General features: G+C 41.0%; 1 protein-coding gene across 1 annotated transcript; it reads left to right on the top strand.

Moving 5' to 3' along the window:
* Positions 1 to 8,812: 8,812 nt before the first annotated feature.
* On the top strand, positions 8,813 to 12,928 carry LOC122665656. Its single transcript, XM_043861806.1, has 4 exons — positions 8,813 to 9,669; positions 9,763 to 10,195; positions 10,307 to 10,687; positions 12,395 to 12,928. Exons 1-4 carry the CDS (start codon positions 8,813 to 8,815, stop codon positions 12,926 to 12,928), a joined length of 2,205 nt encoding a protein of 734 aa, XP_043717741.1.
* Positions 12,929 to 21,685: the final 8,757 nt, after the last annotated feature.

Below are 21,685 nucleotides of genomic sequence, written 5' to 3'. Positions count from 1 at the left end.
AACAGTAGCAACTTAGCAGCCTAGAGTTTCTTTGGTTTTGCAATTTCGTTTCTATTTGTGTTAGTAAGGTTCTAGAAGTTATATTGTAGGTCTATTAAACTAATTTCCAGTTGTTTCTAGGCTAGTTTCTTATTTTAGTAAGAGTTGTTTTTGGAAAGTTTGTACTTGCTACCCAATCAACCAATGATATCCTTGCCCTGCGAATAGGGTCGCCGGAGAAGAAATTGCTGCACTTAATTGTCGCTGGAGGTGGAGCTGGAGCAGGTGATGGTCGCCCAAAATGGTTTGCATCCGCTCTCCCTCAGTGTCCTCTCTCTTGGACTGCAGATTGGGAAAAATCAGTCCAAGAGATTAAAACCAGGCTAATATACAAATAGACCCATTGAAGCACTACCCATACGATGAGGTGGTTTTTGTCTTCTCAATTTTGGTTCACACATCCCTTTCTGCACCCTACCACCACTTCCACTCTATCACCATTTTATGTGGATATCATGAATCTTGTGCAAAATAGCTTGAAGGTGGATTATCATATTTGCCTCATGATCTGTGAAGCTTCTACTTTGATCTCGGGCCTTAGTTAGTAGTCCATCTGAGCCTGCAATTCTTTCTGCACCACCTACACACGTAAACATGGGAAATTGTGGAAGTTATAATGAGGGAGAGAAGGGGAGGGTAGAGACATGTGATAGTGGGGGAGGGAGACGGAACACTGCTAATTTAATTCGATTCAACACTGCTGGTACAAGAAGAAGATGGTGATGCCTCAATAGAAATTTGAATGAAATTGCTGGATGAGAGAGGGTTGGTGAGGGAGACAGGGGGGGACGTGAGAGAGGAATACAGCTGGAGGGGAGAAAACTGAGGAATAAATAAAAGAAATAATAAAAACTGAATAGTAGAAAAGGATTCAATAGAGGCAAATATAGGATAATAGTGGATACACTGAGGATTCAAGACTTGAATTTTACTGATTACTAACGAAACCTCTTTACCCAGAAAGCCAAAAAAGCATAATGAAATGATAATAACGCTAATTCTGCTACAAACAAATGAAATCAATATATGAAAACTCAGAGCTAAAGCAAAACCAGGAAAACAAAAAAAGAAGAGCACAACTTTTGAAGTTCGAAACAAATCGCATCACAATAAAGGAGTTAGCGGTGGATAGCACAAACCTAATGAACTCTGCAGATTGCACCCTTCAGTAAAATTCGTCTTCAAACAAGGCCATTATCCTGAGAAAAAAAAGGAGGGGATCAAAGCTGAACCATTAAATAGAGAACAAAAAGGAATTAGCAGTGGATAGCACAAATCTAATGAACTCTGCAGCCATTAAATAGAGAACAAAATAAATAGAGAACCATTAAATAGAGAATAAAATAAGAAAATTAACTAGAGAATAAACACATAGCTGAGAGAACCATTAAACAGAGAACAAAAATCCATGGCTTTGTACACGCATAGCTGAGAAAGGAGAGAACATGAAACGTATGTGTGTGTGTGTGTGTGTGAGAGAGAGAGAGAGAGAGAGAACCCCTTGATCATTGAAACAGTAAAGCCTGAGAATCAACATATCTGTGATTACCGAATAAGAAATTGAAAGTAGCAGGGATATTCATGGAGATCAAGTCATGTTCATCACAAGATGCAAACCAAGAGATAAAATTTCAGAATTGTCAATGAGGATTGGGTCATATTCAATACAACACACAAACCAAGAAACAAAATCCACCTAATATAACTGTTGCATATGTTTTGGACCAACTTGTTAAAGAGGATTTTATTTAGTTACCATATGCAGAAGTTCTAAGGTTCTGAAGGAAGAATGATTTCAGTTACTATCACTTGCCCCAAAGACTTAAAAATAAACAACTTGACCAATTTGCATACTGAGACAGTGAAGGAGGTATGATATTTACGTGATTACTACCGGTAAATCTAAGCACAAAGTCTCAAGACCTCCATCCACCTCCCTGTCCACTGTTGCTACTTGCTTCTCTTTGTCAAGTACAATCTACCAGTAAACAGCGAAAGATCATAATAAATTAGAACAAGTATTAATAGAAGATAATTCATAACATCCCATTGCATTTCAAGATGCATGAAACAGAGACCATAAATCCATATAGAGAAACAGAACTCAGACTCATTTCATCTTCAAAGAATTAAACAATAGAGATCACAGATTTATCAAGAAAGAATGAAGCAAGAAATTGCAGCTTCATTTCACATCTATTTAATCTGAGAAAATCAATAGGAAGATAAAACTTACCTGGATCGAGCAGCAGAACCCCAGCCGAAGAAGGAGAAACCTCAAAGAAAATACACGACAAAACTAATGGGAGAGAGCAGCCAGATCTGGTGGTTCCGGTGTCGGTGAAAGCCACAGTACTCTCCTTCGATCTGAGGTTCCTATTGTTGGTAGAACCTCTTGGAACGAAGGTCGCAGTAACGATCAGATCGAAATTACAGCGGGAAGTAGAAAAAAAAAATTCTTACAGACTATGGATCAAATTACAAATAAAGAACTAAAAGAGAAAAAAAATATCAGATACCTCTGATTACCGAAGAAGTCAAGCCAGAAGTCAGAGAAGTAATAACTCTGTGATTACCAAAGAATAAGTAAAGAAGGGTAGAACATAGGAACTAACACAGACTACGATAACAGAGGCTTTGAGAGGAACCCTGTTTGAGGCGGGTCAGTCTCCTCAGCCTTCGTACAAAGTCCTCTTCTTCACAAATCACACAACTCTATCTGCACAGAATTAAGCCAGAAAATATGCGGAATAGGCTTTAGGTTTGGTAAGAGAGGTTCCATTTTGCAGTGAATAAGACGATTGAGATTGGGAGATTGGGAAATTGGGAGAGAGGAGATCATGGAGAGGGAGAGGGGTTAGGTTTGAGGGAGAGAAAGGGGTAACGTGAGAGGGACTGAGTTTGGGAGATTGGTAGAGGGTTTAGGTTTGAGAGGAAAAAAAAAGATCAGGAGATTGGGGGAGAGGAGATCGTCGAGCAGGATGTATATAGTCTTCTATCACCAGCTTCCTTAGAGAATCAATCAATAAGCAGCCGTGACTTGTTGTAACAGCAGTCAACAGTGCCAAAATGGCTCTCGGTTACTCACAATAAGAACACAGGTTGCAGGGAAAATTATCTCCTCCAGGTTGCAGGGAGAGAGAGGGTTGACGTGAGAGAGACGTTATTGAGCTTATCTGTTCCTGGTATCTCTGAAACTGGTTGAATGGGCATATCAATACCTTTTCCTTTGTCTTTCTTTTCCTCCTTCTTTGGCTTTTACTGTGAGGAAAACAACCCCAAGGGAGGGGCAGTTTCCAAGTAAGAAGAAACAAAATAAGATGCACAAAGAAATCTCACGATTCTTAAGCCCTTATGCTTGAAGGAATAAAATTTCAAGTTTAATGGAATTGTAAGTCATTATTGATAGTTCCATACTTCCATGTGGGAAAACAGATCTGGATATCTGATGCAATATATGCAGGAATGGCCTACAGGATTGGTGGGTTGGGCCCTTTAAGGTGCCACTTGGGCTAGAGTCATTTACTTATTCTTATCAATCTGGACCAAAATTTGTAGTTTGCCTAAACATTCAGAAACATGAAGTATCTCGGCAAATTCAGTGACTAAATTGGAATTATCTTCTTGCATTTCATGAAATAATTTCGTGAATTACTATGATAAAACCAAACAAAATGTTCAATATCTAAGCTAATCTGAGTAATTTCACATTTGGATGGAAGAATGGATCTTATTTGCATTAAGGAGTTTTTTCTCTTTACTATAGGATGGGGCCATGGATTATTATTTGCAAATGATTGTAAGGTTGTCATGATTAATTGTCTGTTGATTTCAAATAAATTTGTTACTGTTTGTTTTATAGATTTTTTTTTTGCTGATTTCATCACTATTAAGTTTCTCTTACTTTCCTTTCCCTTTATGAAGACCTCAGTTTTTCTTATTTTGTTTTTTAAAAGATCCGTGTAGACAACCCCATTTAGTTGGGATGAGGTTGTGTTGTTGTTGTTGTTGTTGTATTACTCATTCAAAAGAAGGGAAAGAATGTTTACATGTTCTTATAAATTTTAATGTTATATTCACTTTTCCCTTCTCCTTTTTTCTATTTGTTCTCTTGGAATTAGCTGTTCTGTCTTTTCTATATGGTAATTCTCTCGCCTTACCTACTATTTTTCGCTGCCCAAATCACAATTTAGATCTGTTGTACCAAAGCTGAGGCCTGCCTCAAACTCATATACCTATCTAACTCAGCTAAGGCTATTATCATTTGATTTTGTGATTTTGTTTCATTGGAAAGAAATGATGTAACACCTACACCCTACCTAGACCTACCTTGGACCATTGGTGAGTGACCGAAACCTTGAGCTCTAACCATTTAAGGGAAGGCCTTAACCTACCTTGACAGCCCCTTTGTGTCTTAGGGTGGAACATAACCGAGGGTGAAGTCCAAGGCCTTACTTGGCCTGAAATGGGATCACTGGCTGACCATGAGGCCAATATTAAACCTTGCAGCTACATCAGTCGCTTAGGGGAGCGGCAGATCCCCATCAGCCGCCCCATCTGCTTCCTAGCCTTTAAATGCTTTAAAACAACATCTTTTTTTTTGTGGGGTCCACTTGGCCTTGGTGTAAACCTAATCTATGGTAACCCTAGATGTTGTGGGACACTCTCATGCCCTCTCATACTTTGTGGGGTCATGGTGAGGGGTTTACATGGCCAAAATATAAGAAAATGCACTTTTAAGTTAGGGTTTCCATATATAGACCAATCAAATAGGCTTTAGTAGAACCTGTATATGAATAGAAATAAGCCTCTAAAGCCCCATTTCTCTCAGCCTCACAACCAAATTCATGGGAAGGAGCTGAAAAAGGAGAAAAAGGGAGGAGGGGAGTGCAACTGGTTTACTTCCTCTTGCCTTAGATCACCAAGGTTTGCCTAGTTCTCCCTCTTTCTTTCAATTCCTCCATTAATAGTTATTGATTTGGGGATTTGATTGGGAATCCTAGTATACCTCTGTAGTTAACAGAATTAGTGTTCTATTTGAAGTTCTAAACTCCATTCTACCCTCTCTAGCTCAAGGTATGCAAAACCCCATAAACCATTGATGGTTCTTGATTAAATTTGGGTTTCCAAACATTGAAACCATTACTAAATCCCTCCCCCATCAATTGGAAGTATTCTCTGAGTGTAATAAACTCAATGGAAGGTGTAGGGATTGATTCCTGAGCTGCCTTGATGCTTGGGATGACTTGCAACCAAGCCAAACTGAAAATACAGTAAATCTGGCCTGGGGCGGCAGATCACCATCAGCCGACCCTCTCCATTTTGTGCATTGTTGCACCTGAAGCATGCCCTTTGTGCCCGTGTTCATCTCCAACTCTTTTAGACTAAACCACTAGTTAAATGAGGGACATTTTTGGGGTATTTTCTTGGAGTATTTATAATTAATTCACTCTTGTATAATTTATTATTTAGGAAAAACTGAAACCCCCGGTAACGTCGTACGGGTACCCTTTGGAAACGAATTGCAGAATTGATTCACCAAGGTAAGTGAGTTAGATTGATTTAATTTAATGAGTGTTTTTGAATTTTTTAGTCTTGTATGCCACATTCATGCATTGTTGTTGATTGAATGTTTTACTATGCATGTCTTGGTAGTTTAACTAAATAGCCATCATGCTGGCTTGATAGAGACCGGTCTAATAATGAGACTGAAATTTTTTAGATTGGATTTATACAAATTACATTTCATTCGATTCGGTTGAAATTCACGATTTTTAGCATAAAACTGGATCAAAAACCATTTCATTCAATTCGATTCAAATTCATGATTTTTAGCATAAAACTGGATCAACATGAACAAGTAAAAATCTTCAAAACCAAAACCAAAACAAAGTTTTTTGTTGGTTTCTGTTCGGTTTTAAACCAGTAATGGGAGACTTTCATAAAAAAAAACCAGTAATGAGAGACGCACATGTTGTGTCGTGGGCCAATAAAAAACTGGCAAGTAGAGAATTAGAATATTCATTTTTTTGTACGTCAATAGCGAGCGCCAAGGCGAATTAAAATTCTCTGTCGGTGGGCGGTGGCACAGCAGAGGCCATGTGTACCATGTGTGACACCTGACCTCTACTGTGCCGTCAGATGTGCACCGCCACCCTGTCGGTACTGCAGAGGATCCTGGTCAGCGCCGAGGCTCACAGGCAGGGGGTTCAACAGATATGTAGTGCTGTGATTTTTACATAAAAAAGTTGTAAAATATGTTGGAAACATTCCAGTAAATGTTTGGAATTGAGCGTCAAGTTAAATCAAATCCTTGCATGACCTATACTAGCAGAGGGAATCTAAGGGTATTTTTGTTGCATTTTGATTTGCATGTATCTTTTGTTTTTTGTCTTTGCTATTCTCTTGAGCATGAAGAACTTTATACCCTTTTTGTAAATATTTTTGTGAATTAACTCAGCACCTCCAAATTTAGATAAGTAGAAACGTGAAGAAATATATAATCTCTTATGTGAAAAACTTTACGTTATGAGTGACGTAGGGGGTTTAGCTAGGGTTTCGTTGCGAGAAGGTTACAGGGAGGATGTGGATGGTGATCCTCGCGTTCAGGAGGGTGCAGGAGGGACTGATATGGATGCTTGGTCTGACCCCTTTCTTCTTGGGGAGCCCCATCTCATCCCTGGCAGGAGGCTAGGGCCACGCTTTACTTCTCCCTCGGCGCAAGTTGAAGGGGGTGTTAGAAAAAACTCTGTTTGAAGAAGGAAACTTCAAACTGCTTTGAACGCAATCTCGCTATCGTAAAGGAGATATTTGCCCCACACGACAAATTCACCTTCGGGAATCAACAAAGCAATAAATATAAAACACAGAACTCCACTTAGAGATACTGAATTGCAAGAGGGAGAGATAATTCGTTTGAACACATGACTCTATTTTATAGAAGTGGAGCATCTCTTCTGAATAGACATATCTATTCATTCTGTATCCATTAGATCAATTGCCATATGATCTAACGGTCCAGATTAAACCAGAGATGAACCTGTTCACAACAGTCATATCCTATTAGACGTGACCTTAGGATCTTCTAATCCGACGGATCTGATCATTTAAAAAAAACAACGTTAATAAATACCATTTATAACTTTTGTAGTTTTCCGATGTGGGACTAAAGCATTTTTCCCAAAATAACAAATTATTTATTTAATCTCTCATTTATTACAATCTATCTAACAGGGGGTGGGGGCGAGGCACAAGCGCAGGTGACTGGGAAATTGAGATCCTTTGCGGTTGTGGTAGGTTGTCCCTCTTTCCCATAGTTGGAGAACCTACCGAACCCGGTGACGGATGAGGACGGGCTTACCAGAATCAGAATTTCTCAGGCGGCTTATGAGGCTCAACTAGAGCTGCACCGTTTCACGCTTCTTGGGAAACTGAACTTCAGACGGACCACTATGGATTCGCTGCGTAGGCTGGTGAGGGAGTCCTGGTCGCTTAAGGAGGGGGTGGTGTTGAAGACTTTAGGGAAGGGCTTTGTCCTCTTTTAGTTTCAATCTGAGGCGGACATGGCGATGGTTTGGAAACGGGGACCAGTTAGGGTGGATGGGGTCTTGCTGTGATTTCAGCAGTGGAGGCCGGAGTTCAAAGTGGAAGAGGAGGACATTACGCATGCGTTAACCTGGATTAGATTCCCCAACCTTCCTCAGGAGTACTGGCATGAAGAAATCCTATTGTCCATGGCAAAAGCGGTGGGTCGGCCCATTGCGATTGATAGACCCACGAAGGAGTCCCACTTTGGCCATTTTGCACGTGTTTGTGTCGACGTGGATGAAGCGCAACCCAGGGTGCAGGAGATCTACGTAGAGAGGACCTTGCCCAGATCATCGAAATTGTTTGTGTTCAAACAGGTGGTTGAGTTTGAAGACCCTCCATCACGCTGTGGTGGGTGTGGCCGTTATGGACATCGGGTAGGGAGCTGCCCTGCAGGTGATCGAGATAAAGGGCGTTCGGAGGAGCAGGGGGCCAGGGTTGTGGAAGGCTTGCCGGGAGGGGATCATCGCCGGAGCAAGGAGTGGCGTCCAAGGGGGAGAAGGAGTCCTAGTGGGTTTGTTCCAGCTGTACAGGCGCAAATTCAGGAGGAAAGGGTTACTAGGAACGGAGAGGAGGTTGGGGTGGTTTCAAATTGCTCTTTGGAGCCATCTAGATTTTTGGATTCATGCAACGTGATTGCCCAGGTTGGTGTGCCAGCTGGCACTACTCCTAAGGAGTTGGATGTGCGGTCATGGGAGCAGGGTCTAGAAGGTGGGGTGACCCAAAACAACACGGAATTGTGGGTGGGCCATGGTGGGCGTGTGGCTTTGGACGAGGGCCTATCGTGTGGCTTGGTTCGTGAGGAGGTGGGGCGAATTGAAGAAGGGGAGCTTGAGGTGGTCTTACCAGTGAGCCAGTGGGTTCAGCCAGGGACGGGGACTGAACTGGTGCGTTACTCTCCACCAATGAGGGTCTCTTGTGCTAACCAGGGGCGTCAAGTGATTGTTCACTTTGATCTTTCTACCCAGTCTTCTGAGGAGCAACGTGACATAGTGCCTTTTACAAAAGTGATGCAGCGTTTGGGGAGGTCTGTGAGCCATAGCTTGCATGAGGAGAGAACTCAGGGGGAGAAGGGACAGAGGAGGAGAGCCCAGGAGTTGGTGGCGGTGGATGAGCAAATCAATCAGGCAGGTGCTAGTGGCGACGGTGCACGTCGCGTAACGCGTAGCTTGAAAACCCGTTCTAAATGAAGGGGCTATTTTGGAACATCAAGGGAGTGGCCAATAGGAGGGCTCGCGTTGCGATTCGCCTTCTGGTTCGCGAACATAGACCGATGTTCTTATGTATTGCAGAGCCAAAAATTAGGCCTGAGAAATGCCCAGTTGGTTTCTTTAGTTCACTGGGTTATTGCAGGGAGTTTATTAGAAATGAGAGGGCTAGTGGGGCACCTAACCTTTGGTTCTTCTGGAGGGAGGGGGTTACTCGGCCAATGGTATTGGTTTCGACGGAGCAGCATATTTCTATGAGTTTGGAGGTGCATGGAATTCGATGTTTTATCTTAGTGGTGCATGCTCACTGCAGGAGAGTGCAGGGACAGCAATTGTGGTGCGACCTATGCTCCATAGCTGGGTCGGGGCTGCCTTGGTTAGTACTTGGTGACTTCAATGTGTACCTTCTCTCAAGTGAGAAGCGGGGTCCTGGCCGTTTTAGTGTTGGATCGGTTGAAGACTTTGCTGCCTTTATTGAGTCTGCGGCCCTAGTGCCCTTGCATTCAACGGGGAGGAAATTTACGTGGTCGAACAACAAGAGGAGCGGCAATGTGAGAGCGGTTCTTGATCGTGGCTTGTGTAATGAAGAATGGTTAGAATCCTTCCCAGGCAGTGCACAGCAGGTGCTGGTGAGTGGATATTCGGACCATGCCCCATTATTAGTGGATTGCAATGATGTGCCTAGGCCGCAAAATGTACCCTTTTCGGATGAATCGGTTTTGGACAGAGCATGCAGATTTTCAGGAGGTGGTGAGAGCTTCGTGGGAGGTGCCAGTGAGGGGAATGCCCATGTTTATTGTGGGGCAGAGATTAAAAAGGCTGAAGAACCCGCTTCGTGAGTGGGCTAGAAGGGTGTTCCCTCATGTGGACCAGGAGGTGGCTAGAGCTCGAGCTTGCTTGGAAGAGATCCAGAATCAGATGGATACAGAGGGGGCTTTGAGGAGATTACTGCCAGAAGGGATTATGAAGCTGCAGTGGGGCTGCAGGAAAAGCTTTGGGCTGAAAAGTTGAGAGAGAAGTGGTTGAAACATGGGGACCGGTGTTTTAAGTTCTTTCACTTATCAACTAAGCTTCATAGGGCCAAGAGTCTCATTCGTGAGCTTCATACTGATGCAGGGGTGGTAGTCACTGATAGCATGTTGATAGGGCAGCAGGTGGTAAGCCATTTTGAATCCTTTCATAAGAAAGGGGTATCGGTTCAGCATGATCAGCTCCTTTATGTGATACCGACGTTAATTTCTCCAGCTGATAATGAGGTTTTGGTGGTTGTTCCTTCAACGGGAGAGATCAGGCAGGCAGTGATGGACTTGGATCCCTCTAGTGCACCAGGCCCAGATGGCTTTCTAGGTGCTTTTTTCAGAGTTTGTTGAGGCATTGTGGGCCCTGAGGTTTGTAAAGCCATACAAAATTTTTTTAAAGAAGGAATAGTCACAAGAGGGGTAAATTGCAATTTTTTGCCTCTCATTCCCAAGGTGGAGAATGCTAGGAAAGTGGGGCAATTTCGCCCTATTTGTCTTGGCAACTTCTTCTTTAAGGTCATTCCTAAGATTCTTGCTTCTCGATTGGCACCTTTACTTCCAAAGTTGACTTCAGAAGAACAGGGAGCATTTCAGAAGGGGAAAATTATTTTCTCAAATATTGGGGTTGCATCGGAGCTGACAAATATGATGAAGGCAAAAAGTTTTGGGGAAAGCTTGGGGCTTAAGCTGGATGTACAAAAGGCCTATGACACACTGGAATGGCAATTCTTATTTGATGTCCTGGAGAAATTTGGGTTCCATGCGAAATGGATTTACTGGATCCATCAGATTCTTGATTCTACAAGGCTATCTATCTTGATTAATGGTGGGCAGGTGGGTTTTTTTGGAGTGGAACGGGGGCTTCGTCAAGGAGATCTGCTCTCTCCTATGTTGTTCATCTTGGCGGAGGAAGTACTGTGTCGGGGACTGTAGGAGCTCAAACAGAAAGGCTTTCTTAAGGGCATCCCGGGTCCGAGGAAGGTATTAACCCCTCTCATCTTGTTTTGCTGATGATCTATTCATTTTTATGAATGCGGATTTGCGAGGTGTAAAGAAACTGAAGGGTTTTCTGGAGGTGTATCATGAGTACTCTGGGCAGGCATTTAACCTGGCAAAAAGTGAACTTTTTTTGGGTCGACTGCCACTAGGGAGGAAACTGCGCATCAAGGAGGTCCTGCAGATTCCAGAATGCTCTTTTCCAACCCACTACCTGGGTGTTCAGATCTTCCAGGGGAGAGTTAAGAGGGAGTTGGTACTTCCCTTGATTGATAAAATTAAAGAGAGACTGGCAGGGTGGAAGGGGCATTTGCTTTCGATGGCAGGAAGGGTGGAGTTGGTGAGATCAGTAATTAGTAGTATGCCGATTCACAATTTCTCAATGTACCTGTGGCCAGCATCATCGCTATCTATTATGGAGAGATGGATGAGTAATTTTATTTGGAGTGGGGAGGCACAGTTGGCCAGGGCAATCACAGTCAGGTGGGATGCAGTGTGTAAGCCTAGAAGGAGGGACGTTTGGGTATTCGCTGGCTTAGGGACATCAATCTAGCCCTCTTAGCTAAGCTGGGTTGGTTCATTAAGACGGTCAACTTAGGTCTAGCAGGTTTCCTGAGAGGGAGGCTTGTGAAGTATGATGGGTCCCTGCGTAGGCTGAAATCTTCCTCCATACTCCCTGGGTTGAGAAAGGTATGGTCGTTTGTGGGTGAAGCGGAATGATGGGTCATTGGGGATGGGTCCTCCATCAGTTTCTAGCATGATCGTTGGATGGGGGATAACAGAATTATGGACCTGCTTGATGACAATGCACAGATTTCTAGGAAATTGAGGGCATATGTGGCGGATTTTATTCAAGAGGGAAGTTGGTGCATGCCTAGGGTAACTTCTCCTTTATTGGATTCTGTTTGTGAGAAGATAAAGTCAATTAAATTGCCAACGGTAATGAGGGAGGATAAGAGGATCTGGTCCTTGACGGAATCGGGGTTGTTTACTGTGAAATCGGCTTGGGAAGGTCTCAGGCAAAGGGCGGCTTTGAGAAGCTGGGTAGGGGTGGTATGGTTGAAGGGTTTACAGCCTCGTGTTTCTACTTTTGGCTGGCGATTGGCGTGGAACTGCCTGCCATCAGATGACCTTGTAAGGAAGCGGCAGGTGCCATTGGTTTCTTGGTGTGACTTGTGCAGGTAAGACCAAGAATCAGTACATCACCTGTTTCTTGAGTGCAAATTCAGTGTAATTGTCTGGACTGATCTTCTTATACGGTTTGAGGTAAGGTGGGAGGGTTTTCCTTCGATGGAGGAGCTATTCTCTTGGTGGAAAAAGAAGGCAAGGACTATATTGTTGCGAAAGGCATGGCTGCCCTTAGTGATTCTGATTCCATATCAATTATGGAAGGAACAAAACAAAAGGAGATTTGAGAATAGGGCTGCTTCACAAGGGTTGGTAATTAGGCAGGTGCTATCGTCTTTGGCTGAGTTCTCGATGCTAAGCCCTATAAATGTGAGGTAGGTTTCTGAGTTGACCCTATCAAGAAGTTTGCATTTGAAGGTACAACCATACCAGCAGCAGAGGATTATCGAACTAAGTTGGGCTTCCCCTGTCCAGGATGAAGTCAAACTAAATATAGATGGGTGTTCTCTTGGGAATCCAGGGCGTACAGGAGCGGGAGGAGTTCTTTGTGATCATGAGGGTAATCCCATGAGATGTTTTGCGAGCTATGCAGGTGTGGGATCAAATTTCTATGCTGAATTTGAAGTTTTCTTTGTAGGAATCCACCATGCGATGTCCTTGCATGTGGAAAACCTATGGGTGGAATGTGACTCTCTTGCAGTAGTGAGTTGCATAACAGAGCAGGGTATTCCATGGATATTTCAACAAAGATGGTGGCACTACAAGAGATACCTTGATAGCATCACGTGGAAGGTTACACACTGTTTCAGGGAGGTGAACACGGTGGCGGATAGGCTTGCAAATCATGTAGCCTCTACTTCATCTAGCAATGTGTGGGAAAGTCCCCCGAGTTTCATAATGAGTGAAATTACGAGGGAAGCCTTAAAAAGACCAAGATACAGATTCTTGTAATTTGCTGATTGGTTGGATACTTTTCTATTGATGGCTAAGCCGTAGGTGGACTAGTTATCTGACAGCTCTGTAATTCAGTTGGTTGGTTTGATGTTAATATAATATACCTCTGCTGATTTCTAGCAAAAAAAGAAATACATAATCTCTTGATGAGAGGCCATGTGAGGACTTTTTGCATTTTTATATATGCATTTTGCAAAGCCTTTTCATTTTTATTCAAATTTATTTCAATGTCAATGTAAAAACTATACCTCAAAAACATGTATAGGGTTTTGGTAGAGTTATGCCACATACCTCAATTGATACATGTGTGCATTCAGTTGCCACGTCTCTTCCCATTATGTCTGGAATCTAGATTTCGGGAAGGTTTACATATCTCTCTACTCTACTATCCCTACACAGTCTATCTCTACTATCTTATCCTTCCTCACACACATCTCTTCTCATTGTCTCTTTTCTTTGGAATACTGCCAAGTTCAAAGGTAGCACTAGCCAAGCAAAATTTAAATGGAAATTTTACTATCTCAGAGTAAGATGTATTTTGTTTGTTGGCAATTTATGTAATTTAGTTTCTATGTTTTTTCTTATTTGATTGAAGTTATTCATCTGTAGTTTAAAGTTTCACATAATATATATCTTTTAAATTAATTTAAATGTTTATACCACACCACCAAGTAGAGATCTTTTCCCATATTTTTTATTTATTTATTTCCTTCTTCCTTTTTGTATTGGGTTGTGTTATTTAGAATGTATTTTTCAACACCATTATTGAAGAATAAAAAGAAATGGTCTCTTTGTTTTTCTGGAAGCTGTTAATTTGCTATTTGATCAAAATGAAGGAGTTCATGCTTTGATAGGAATACAAGTGCAGGGGGATGATTGAAATCCTTATGGAATTAAATGATAAGTTCTTCATAGCATGTGAAAACATCAGATCATTACAAGAATGGGTTGCATCCTGGAATACCACCTACACCTTATTGGATGCATTGGATGTTGGGCCTAATAATGTGGTATTCATATGTACTCCTAGGATATGCCTTGTAGTCTAGGTTGTCTTTTGGACATTCTTGTAATATTGACAATTGAGGATTTGATAAAACATTTTTTTAATATTATTATTATATAACAAGGAACATTTATTGAAATCTTATAATGTTTTTTCTTGATGTGGTGGAGACAATGTCTTCCTATAAGCATCTTTGCCAAGGTGTAGTCACTTACGTAAGGAAGCTTATCATTGTATTGAAGACCAGTCTATTTTGGTTCGGATGAGTTCGATCGATTCTTAACCTCTTTTGGGATGATATTAATTCGAATCAAATTGGAATCAAGTGGTCACGGGTTTGAGTCTCTGGAAATAGCTTCTCTGCGAAGCAAGGGTAAGGCTGCGTACATTAGACCCCGCAGTGATGGGAGCCTCGTGCACTAGGTACACCTTTTTTTATAAAAAAAAATTGGAATCAATAAAGACCAATCCCTTTCCCGATTCCATGTTTTTAAGACTTACCTCAACCCTCTCTTGTTTATGATCCTTTTGTCCCTCAATCCACGATATCCCCCACCCACAATATAATAAATTTATTTAATTTAATAAACTCTCTTTTCTCCCTTAGACAAATCTCTCTCTCTCTCTCTCTCTATCACACACACACAAACCTCATTCTCTCTTGAACTCCCCCATGTTCCTTCTTTTTCACAAATTCTTTCATTCTCTCAATGTATCTCTTCTCACCTGTTTCTCAATTGCCCCAACATATATATATATGACCATCTGTGCATTTGCACGTGCACATTTAACTGCACAAACTCATGTTTTCACTTGACTATTTTATCCTTCTTTTTAATATAAATAGTCCATCTCATTCATTATCTTTTTTTTTTTCATTTTTATTCTTCCCATATTTTTAGTATCCTTCTATTTATTTATTTTTTAAACTAAAATATATTTCTTTGGTCACATAAAAATAGTGTATTTTTCCTATCTCACATGAGATTCTCAATTACAAAACTATTATTCTCAGTTACAAAAAATATGATATTCTTCCTTTCTAACACGAGATTCTCCCTCTTAATTTTCTATTGCAGAAAATCTTTTTAATATCTCACACGACTCTCTTCCCCCCCAATTATTTACTCTTTCTCTCACTCACTTGCTAAATTCCCTCCCGTACCTCTCTCCCTCTGCCTATCTCTCTCCCCAATCTCTGTAGGATGGTATTCTCTCTCTTCCTGACCATCTCTATGACCTCGATTGCAACCATCTCCAGCGATATCCCCTGGAGAAAACTATCACCACCACCCCGGCTCCACTACTCTTTGATCTTTGTAGGTTGGGGTTATTGCAAAGGTTCTGCGAACGACAGCATTTGTTAAGTGTTGGAGAGCAAATTATTAGAGGACCTTTTGTTTTCTGGATTGCAAATTCATATAGCTAGGATTTAGAAGGCATTCAAGTAACCTGACCAGAAACCTATGGTACATAACAAGTACAAACTGACTATATATTGGCCGCTCGGTATATGCAATATGGATAGTAATAGATGTGATGCTCAATAGGGTTTCTACTACTCGTATAGGGAGAACATCCAAAAGAGAGTTGTTGGATTTGATTGTGCCAAATCCAAGGCTTTAGTATTTGCGAAGTGTTTGCTAAAGAGAATTTTATTTTATTAAATAACTTTGAGAATAATTTTCAAATTTTTTTCTACCATTCAAAGTCCTAGACATTCTCGTGATTAATTATAGTAGATCGGAATTGTGGCGGTGAATTTTATTCCATGGTTGTGGAGGTTTATTATGGATGTTAGTAGTGTGGGGAGAAAGTGTAATAAAACATCTACCAATTGGGGGTTTTCAGGTTATGCCTTTTGTAGAGATGTTCTTTTATGCAATTAAGAAAAAATTTATTGTAGAGATTTTCTTATGTGCAAATATGGATAACTTAAAGGGCTACCATTTAGATTCACACCACTTGGGACAATTTGAACCATTAGATTGTAATCTCTGAAATAAGCATTCTCTTTAAAAGAGAAGGCTTTGGTCAATTTTAAGGACTAATCGTTAGTTCTCAATTGCTAATAATTTTAGAGAGTTGAGAGTTGAAAAGAGAAGAGTCTCCTTCAACCTCAAGCTTTGGCCATTGGAGAGAGAGAGAGAGAGAGAAACAATGATTGACTCTGGACAGGGAGTCAACCATGCTGTTATTCCCCCTAAATGGTTTAATACATCAACAAAATCCACAGTCTTGTGCTTCCCTACATCAAAAAGGAAGAGAGGAATAGGCACAGGTTGAAATGTGTGGACAACAATAGCCTCTTCACTTCCACTGCTCTCCCCTTGAAGAGGTGGCATATGAGAAGTAAAGAAGGACACAAATTCAAAGAGAGTGACATCTTTGGAGAGAGGCTGCTTCCTAGAGAGGATGGATGATAGTAGTTATAGCCTTTGTAGAAGGGGTATAACCAAGAAAAGACATTTAAGTGCTTTAGGATCAAGTTTAGTTCGAGCAAATTTATTAACATGCATATAGCACATATGCCCAAACGCTTTGGAAGATAACAAGCTCTGATACCAAGTTGAAAGTAATAAAAGAGAATAAGATGAGAGAAGAAGAGAAGTATAGTGCATAGGAATGCTTCACATCTTCCCCGATGTCTTCTAATTGATGGGTGAACAGCTTATACAACTCTTCTTACATGGTGTTAGCCTCTATTGGAGCCCACTACTCTTCTAGGGTTAAAAAAAGAGGCACAATGGACAGACAAGTTGTTGGTTGACTCTCAAACCAGCTCTGATACCATGTAAAGTTTCCAACCCAAAATTCTGAACAAGTAGGTGAAAAGACTCCGAGTGTATAAAGGGTGCTGTAGGCTAATTAGTAGCCAATTTGGGACTAAACTCCCAACAACACACACAATAAAGTAAATAAACTCAAAACAGAACTCTATCTAGATATTAAGTATTCTAATCTAATTCAAACATTTAACTACTAATCCCATGCACTAACTTTATCCCCACTCTATGGGCTTCTGAATTGAGCCTATTAGTATGAAACCCAAAAAAAATAAAAGGCCCAACCTATAATATAACTATCCAAATGTCAATTTCAGTCCATTGGACTACCACAAGCACCTTATGTGCCTTTATACAAGATTAATGTCTAATGCAAGTATGCAACTATATCAATTCCCTTGTGTTGAAAAAAACTTACCCTCAAGTTTTGTAGAATGGAACAATCTTCAACATACGATCATCAACCATTCTCCTTGACTCCACGCGATGAATGATCTGACCACGATCCAACAGTACAAAATCAATGATATCTAATCCGTTGTTAAAGTTGAAATGTGGAAGCATAAACTCGATTGGTTTGATTAAAAGATCAACCATTGTATGTTCCTCCACAGGTGGCTCTTCAACGATAACTGGAGTCACTACATATTCTTTCATCGGTGGTTCACCGTCTAGGTCTTCCACCCATTGTTCAAAGACTGAGATCAGTTTATCGAATGAAGATCCCATTTGATCTGATGTGATTAGTAATTGGTTCTAAAATTTATTATATTGTCGTTGAGTTTCTTCGATATTCGCTTCAACTGCTCATAAGTTCTCTTATACGAGTAAAAGTTGATGATGGATACAAACAAGAGAGTAGGATCTATGGTATTAACGGTCAAGGTTGCTTTGATTCCAAATAATGGGATCTAAAAATCTAGATTATGGATACCAGAAGCAAGCAAGCCCAATGATTAAATCTATGATCAGATCTGAGATGAAGGAAATAAAATAAATAAACTCAAAACAGAACTCTATCTAGCTATTTAAGTATTCTAATCTAACCCAAGCACTTAACTACTAATCTCCATTTTATGGGCTTATAAATTAGGCCTATTATAATGAAACCCAAGAAAATAAAAGACCCAACTTATAATATAAATACCCGAAAGGTTAATTTCAGCTCACTGGACTGCCTCACACACCTTATGGGCCTCCATATGAGATTAATGTTTAATGCAAGTGTATTAGTTTGGTTATTGAGGAGCCTTCAATTCATTTTCTATATCAAGAAATTGCAAGGTTAATTGAAAGTACCACCTAAATACTCTTTTCTTCGAACTTCCATTAATATGGGTAGGAGCTGAATGCGAGCTTTCAAAGTATCACTCTTGCAAGAAGTTCAAATCTCCTATTTAGAACATAAATGTGGGATTAGCAAAATGTTTTCATCCAATAGATGTTGAGGAAAGTCTTTTTGTGGGGCTGGGGGTGTTCAGGGGAAGATGATTCATTTTTCACTGCCAATAATTTCTTCTAGACAATATAACAAGTGGTTGGGGGATGTTGTTTGGAGAGAGATGATGCAATGCAATCCCAATGATATCGTACCATATATAGCAAGTGTTGGGATTTTGTTCCTGGTTAGGAGACTTCTTCTTATTACTTGTGAGACATGACTTCTTCCTATTACTCATCTTCTAATTACTGAATGATTGACATTTCTTTTCATTAGGAATTTTCTAATCTAAATGACATGTTTCAGAGGTTCACTGGGGTTTGGAGAGGAGGCATTACAATCTCTTCCCAGGAAAGTTGGGTCCCAGGTGTTCTATTCTCAGACTATCATATATTTATGCTTAGGGCTTCAAATTTGTTTTATAATTTTCCTGAATTTCCAGTTAGTAGTTCAATACCATTGTTTTGTATTATTCCATTTGAAGTTATAAACCATGATCTCTTATGCTAACGTGTGCAGGATGTTAATGACGTTTTAACTGCTACACTTCTAATACCAAAATAATTTGCTCTCCAACACCTAACAAATGTTCATTTCTGCCTAATTTTTCTTCGTGATCTCTTTTATGAATGCTGATTTGAACTGTGTGCACAGGGTTAAGAAGTTTCTGGACAACTATCAAATTTATTCAGGGCAGAAAATTAACCTTGAGAAGAGTAAGATTTTTGTGGGGAATATGTCCGCTCTTAGAAGAGGTAGGGTGAAGGAGGTTCTGCAAATTCCTGATATCTTGGTGTGGATTTGTTCAAGGGTAGGGTGAAAAAAGATTTTATTCTTCCCCTGGTTGATAAATTCAAGGCAAGGCTGGCAGGGTGGAAGGGTAGACTTCTGTCTATGGCGGGAAGGGTAGAATTGGTGAGATTAGTGATATGTAGCATTCCAGTGCACAATTTCTCGGTGTACTTATGGCCTGTTTTGTCTGTGGAGTTGATGGAACGATGGATCCGAAATTTTATTTGGAGTGGGGATGCAAATATTTTGAAATCAATCACTGTTAGGTGGAGCAAGGTATGCAAGCCTAAGTGTGAGGGTGGTTTGGGGGTGAGAAGGCTTAAGGAGATCAATCTTGCACTTCTAGCAAAATTGGCATGGTTTGTGAAGAATGATAACTCAAGTTTTGCGAAGTTCTTACGGGGAAGGCTGATTAAGGCTGATAGATCTTTAAAGCAGGGGGTGAAGTCTTCCATTCTCCCTGGTATTAGAAAGGTGTGGGAGATGGTAGGGGATAACGAAAGATGGATAATTGGTGATGGTAAGAAAATAAGTTTCTGGTTCGATCGGTGGGTGAATGGGCAGTGTATAGATGATGCCATAGCTCCTTATGTCACTAACCCAAGGCTGTTGCAGGACAAAGTTGTTAATTATATTGATGATGGGGAGTGGCGATTACCAACCCCTGGATCACTAGAACTGCAGGAGGTATGCAATCAGATTTTGTAGGTAAAGCTTCCAACTACTGAACACGAGGATAAAAGGGTGTGGGCTTTAACGGAGTCGGGTGTATTTTCGGTTAAGTCTACATGGGAGAGGCTGCATGCAAAGGAACCTCAGAGTAGATGGTCGAGGCTGATTTGGCAAGGAGGTTTAGCACCTAGAGCGTCGATTTTTGGCTGGAGGTTAACCCATCGAAGCTTGCCAACTGACAAGAATGTTACAAAGAGCGCTGTTTATGGGGCATCAAGGTGTGATATGTGCTTTAGGAACATGGAGTCTATTCACCATATCTTTATTTAATGTGATTTTTTAGCCGGGGTTTGGGAAGCAGTGCTGTCCATTTTCGATCTAAGATGGACTGGTTTTCCTTATATTGAAGAACTTTTCTCATGGTGGAGGAGGAAAGAGTCATGGGTGATGCTTTCAAAAATTTGACCAGCATTGGTAATATTAGTGCCATACCACATTAGGATGGAACGAAATAAGCGGAGGTTTGAGAATGTGCATCGCAATTACATGACTGTTTTAAAAGGTATTTGGAAGAACTTAATTGATTTTTCAAATTTGGAACTAGTGCAAATATCTTCGGTGGCTGAACTTCTGCTATCAAGGAAGCTTTCGCTCAAGGTTATTCGGCAACCTCAAAGGCTGATTACCGAACTTCTTTGGCAGCCTCCAGTTCAGGGATGGTTAAAACTTAACATAGATGGGTGCTCTCTTGGAAATCCAGGGCGATCAGGAGCAGGTGGAATTCTTAGAGATCACAATGGGCGGTCTAGGTGCTGCTTTGCTTCTTACACAGGTGTGGGATCAAACTTCAGGGCAGAGATTGAGGGTTTGCTCAATGGTGTTTAGCAGGCGATATGGCTGCAGGTGGAGTGCTTGTGGATTGAAAGTGATTCGGCTGCGTTGGTGAGTTATGTGGAGAATAATTCACTACCTTGGGAATTCCAGCAGAGATGGAGGTTCTCCAGTGGCTATCTTGCAAAGGTGAGGTGGAGGATAACCCATTGCTTCAGGGAGATAAATGGGGTGGCAGATATGCTAGCAAAGAGGGCTGCGCTAACAAGGATATCAACGACATGGGATGCTATTCCAGGTTTCATTAGCAATGAGATGATGTTAGATGCGACATTAAGGCAGAGATATAGGTTCCCTAGGTGATTGAGGTTGGTCCTTGTAATTTTGCTGTGGTGTGCTTCCCTATTGATGGCCATGCTGAAGGTGGGGAATGTACTCCAACGTATTAGTCGAAATCTGTATCTGTACCTTACTTTCTTTTCTATATTATAAACATCTACTGACCTTTAGCAAAAAGATAAATCACTGTTAATAATCATGCTCATGCTCTCCATGGTGAGTTGGATTAGGCAGTCTTATTTTGACAGAGGAGGATATCACGCCAAAACTTGGACATCAATAAATTCACTTTTTTTTTATTTTTTTTATTTTTTACCCCGAATATTCTCTGGGACCTGGGACAGCCCCTAGCATTTTATTAACAATAAAAACACTAGAGAAACAGAATACAATGGGGGGGGGGGGGGACATTCCCGCCTTACCCCAACCCTTACCATAGTGGCTAACATCACTCAGCTCTCTCTAAGCTCAATCCTTCCCCCCCACACTATTTTCTTATGACAGGTAGGCCTAGTGCATCTTCCCGGATTATCCGTAGTAACTCACGTGGGAGTTCACTTTCTGTTGCAAAAATCATGTCTTCCTTTCTGTCACATGCATAGTTTGCAAGCCAGTCTGCTGCCCTATTACCTTCTTTGTACGTAAAAACCATTGTCGCATATGTTTCTTGCATCAGGGATAACATCTCATGAAACCAGTACCAAGCCCTCCAAGAATTACATTGCTTGCTCATAACATCAATAAATTCACTTGCTTTGGTAAGGGATATTAGAGTCTTATTCTATAATCATCGGTCATTATTACCGTATCCGGCAGACACTGCATTCGGACCTGCAAAGCTGTGGACTTCATTGTTGTAATTCAGCCGCTCTATTTTTTTAGTTAGC

Source organism: Telopea speciosissima, chromosome 6 (assembly GCF_018873765.1).
Source record: "Telopea speciosissima isolate NSW1024214 ecotype Mountain lineage chromosome 6, Tspe_v1, whole genome shotgun sequence".
NCBI classification, from domain to species: Eukaryota; Viridiplantae; Streptophyta; class Magnoliopsida; order Proteales; family Proteaceae; genus Telopea; species Telopea speciosissima.
The sequence above is the reverse complement of the archived record's forward strand: the minus strand, read 5'-3'. Positions and strand labels throughout refer to the sequence as shown.

Bases quoted from the DNA above. Each gene is read 5' to 3' on its own strand.
- LOC122665656 (XM_043861806.1), top strand. From the start codon at position 8,813: ATGAAGGGGCTATTTTGGAACATCAAGGGAGTGGCCAATAGGAGGGCT. The intron at 9,670-9,762 runs GTGAGTGGGCTA...AGATGGATACAG, and splicing joins AAGGCTGAAGAACCCGCTTC to AGGGGGCTTTGAGGAGATTA. The intron at 10,196-10,306 runs GTTTGTTGAGGC...CTCATTCCCAAG, and splicing joins TTCTAGGTGCTTTTTTCAGA to GTGGAGAATGCTAGGAAAGT.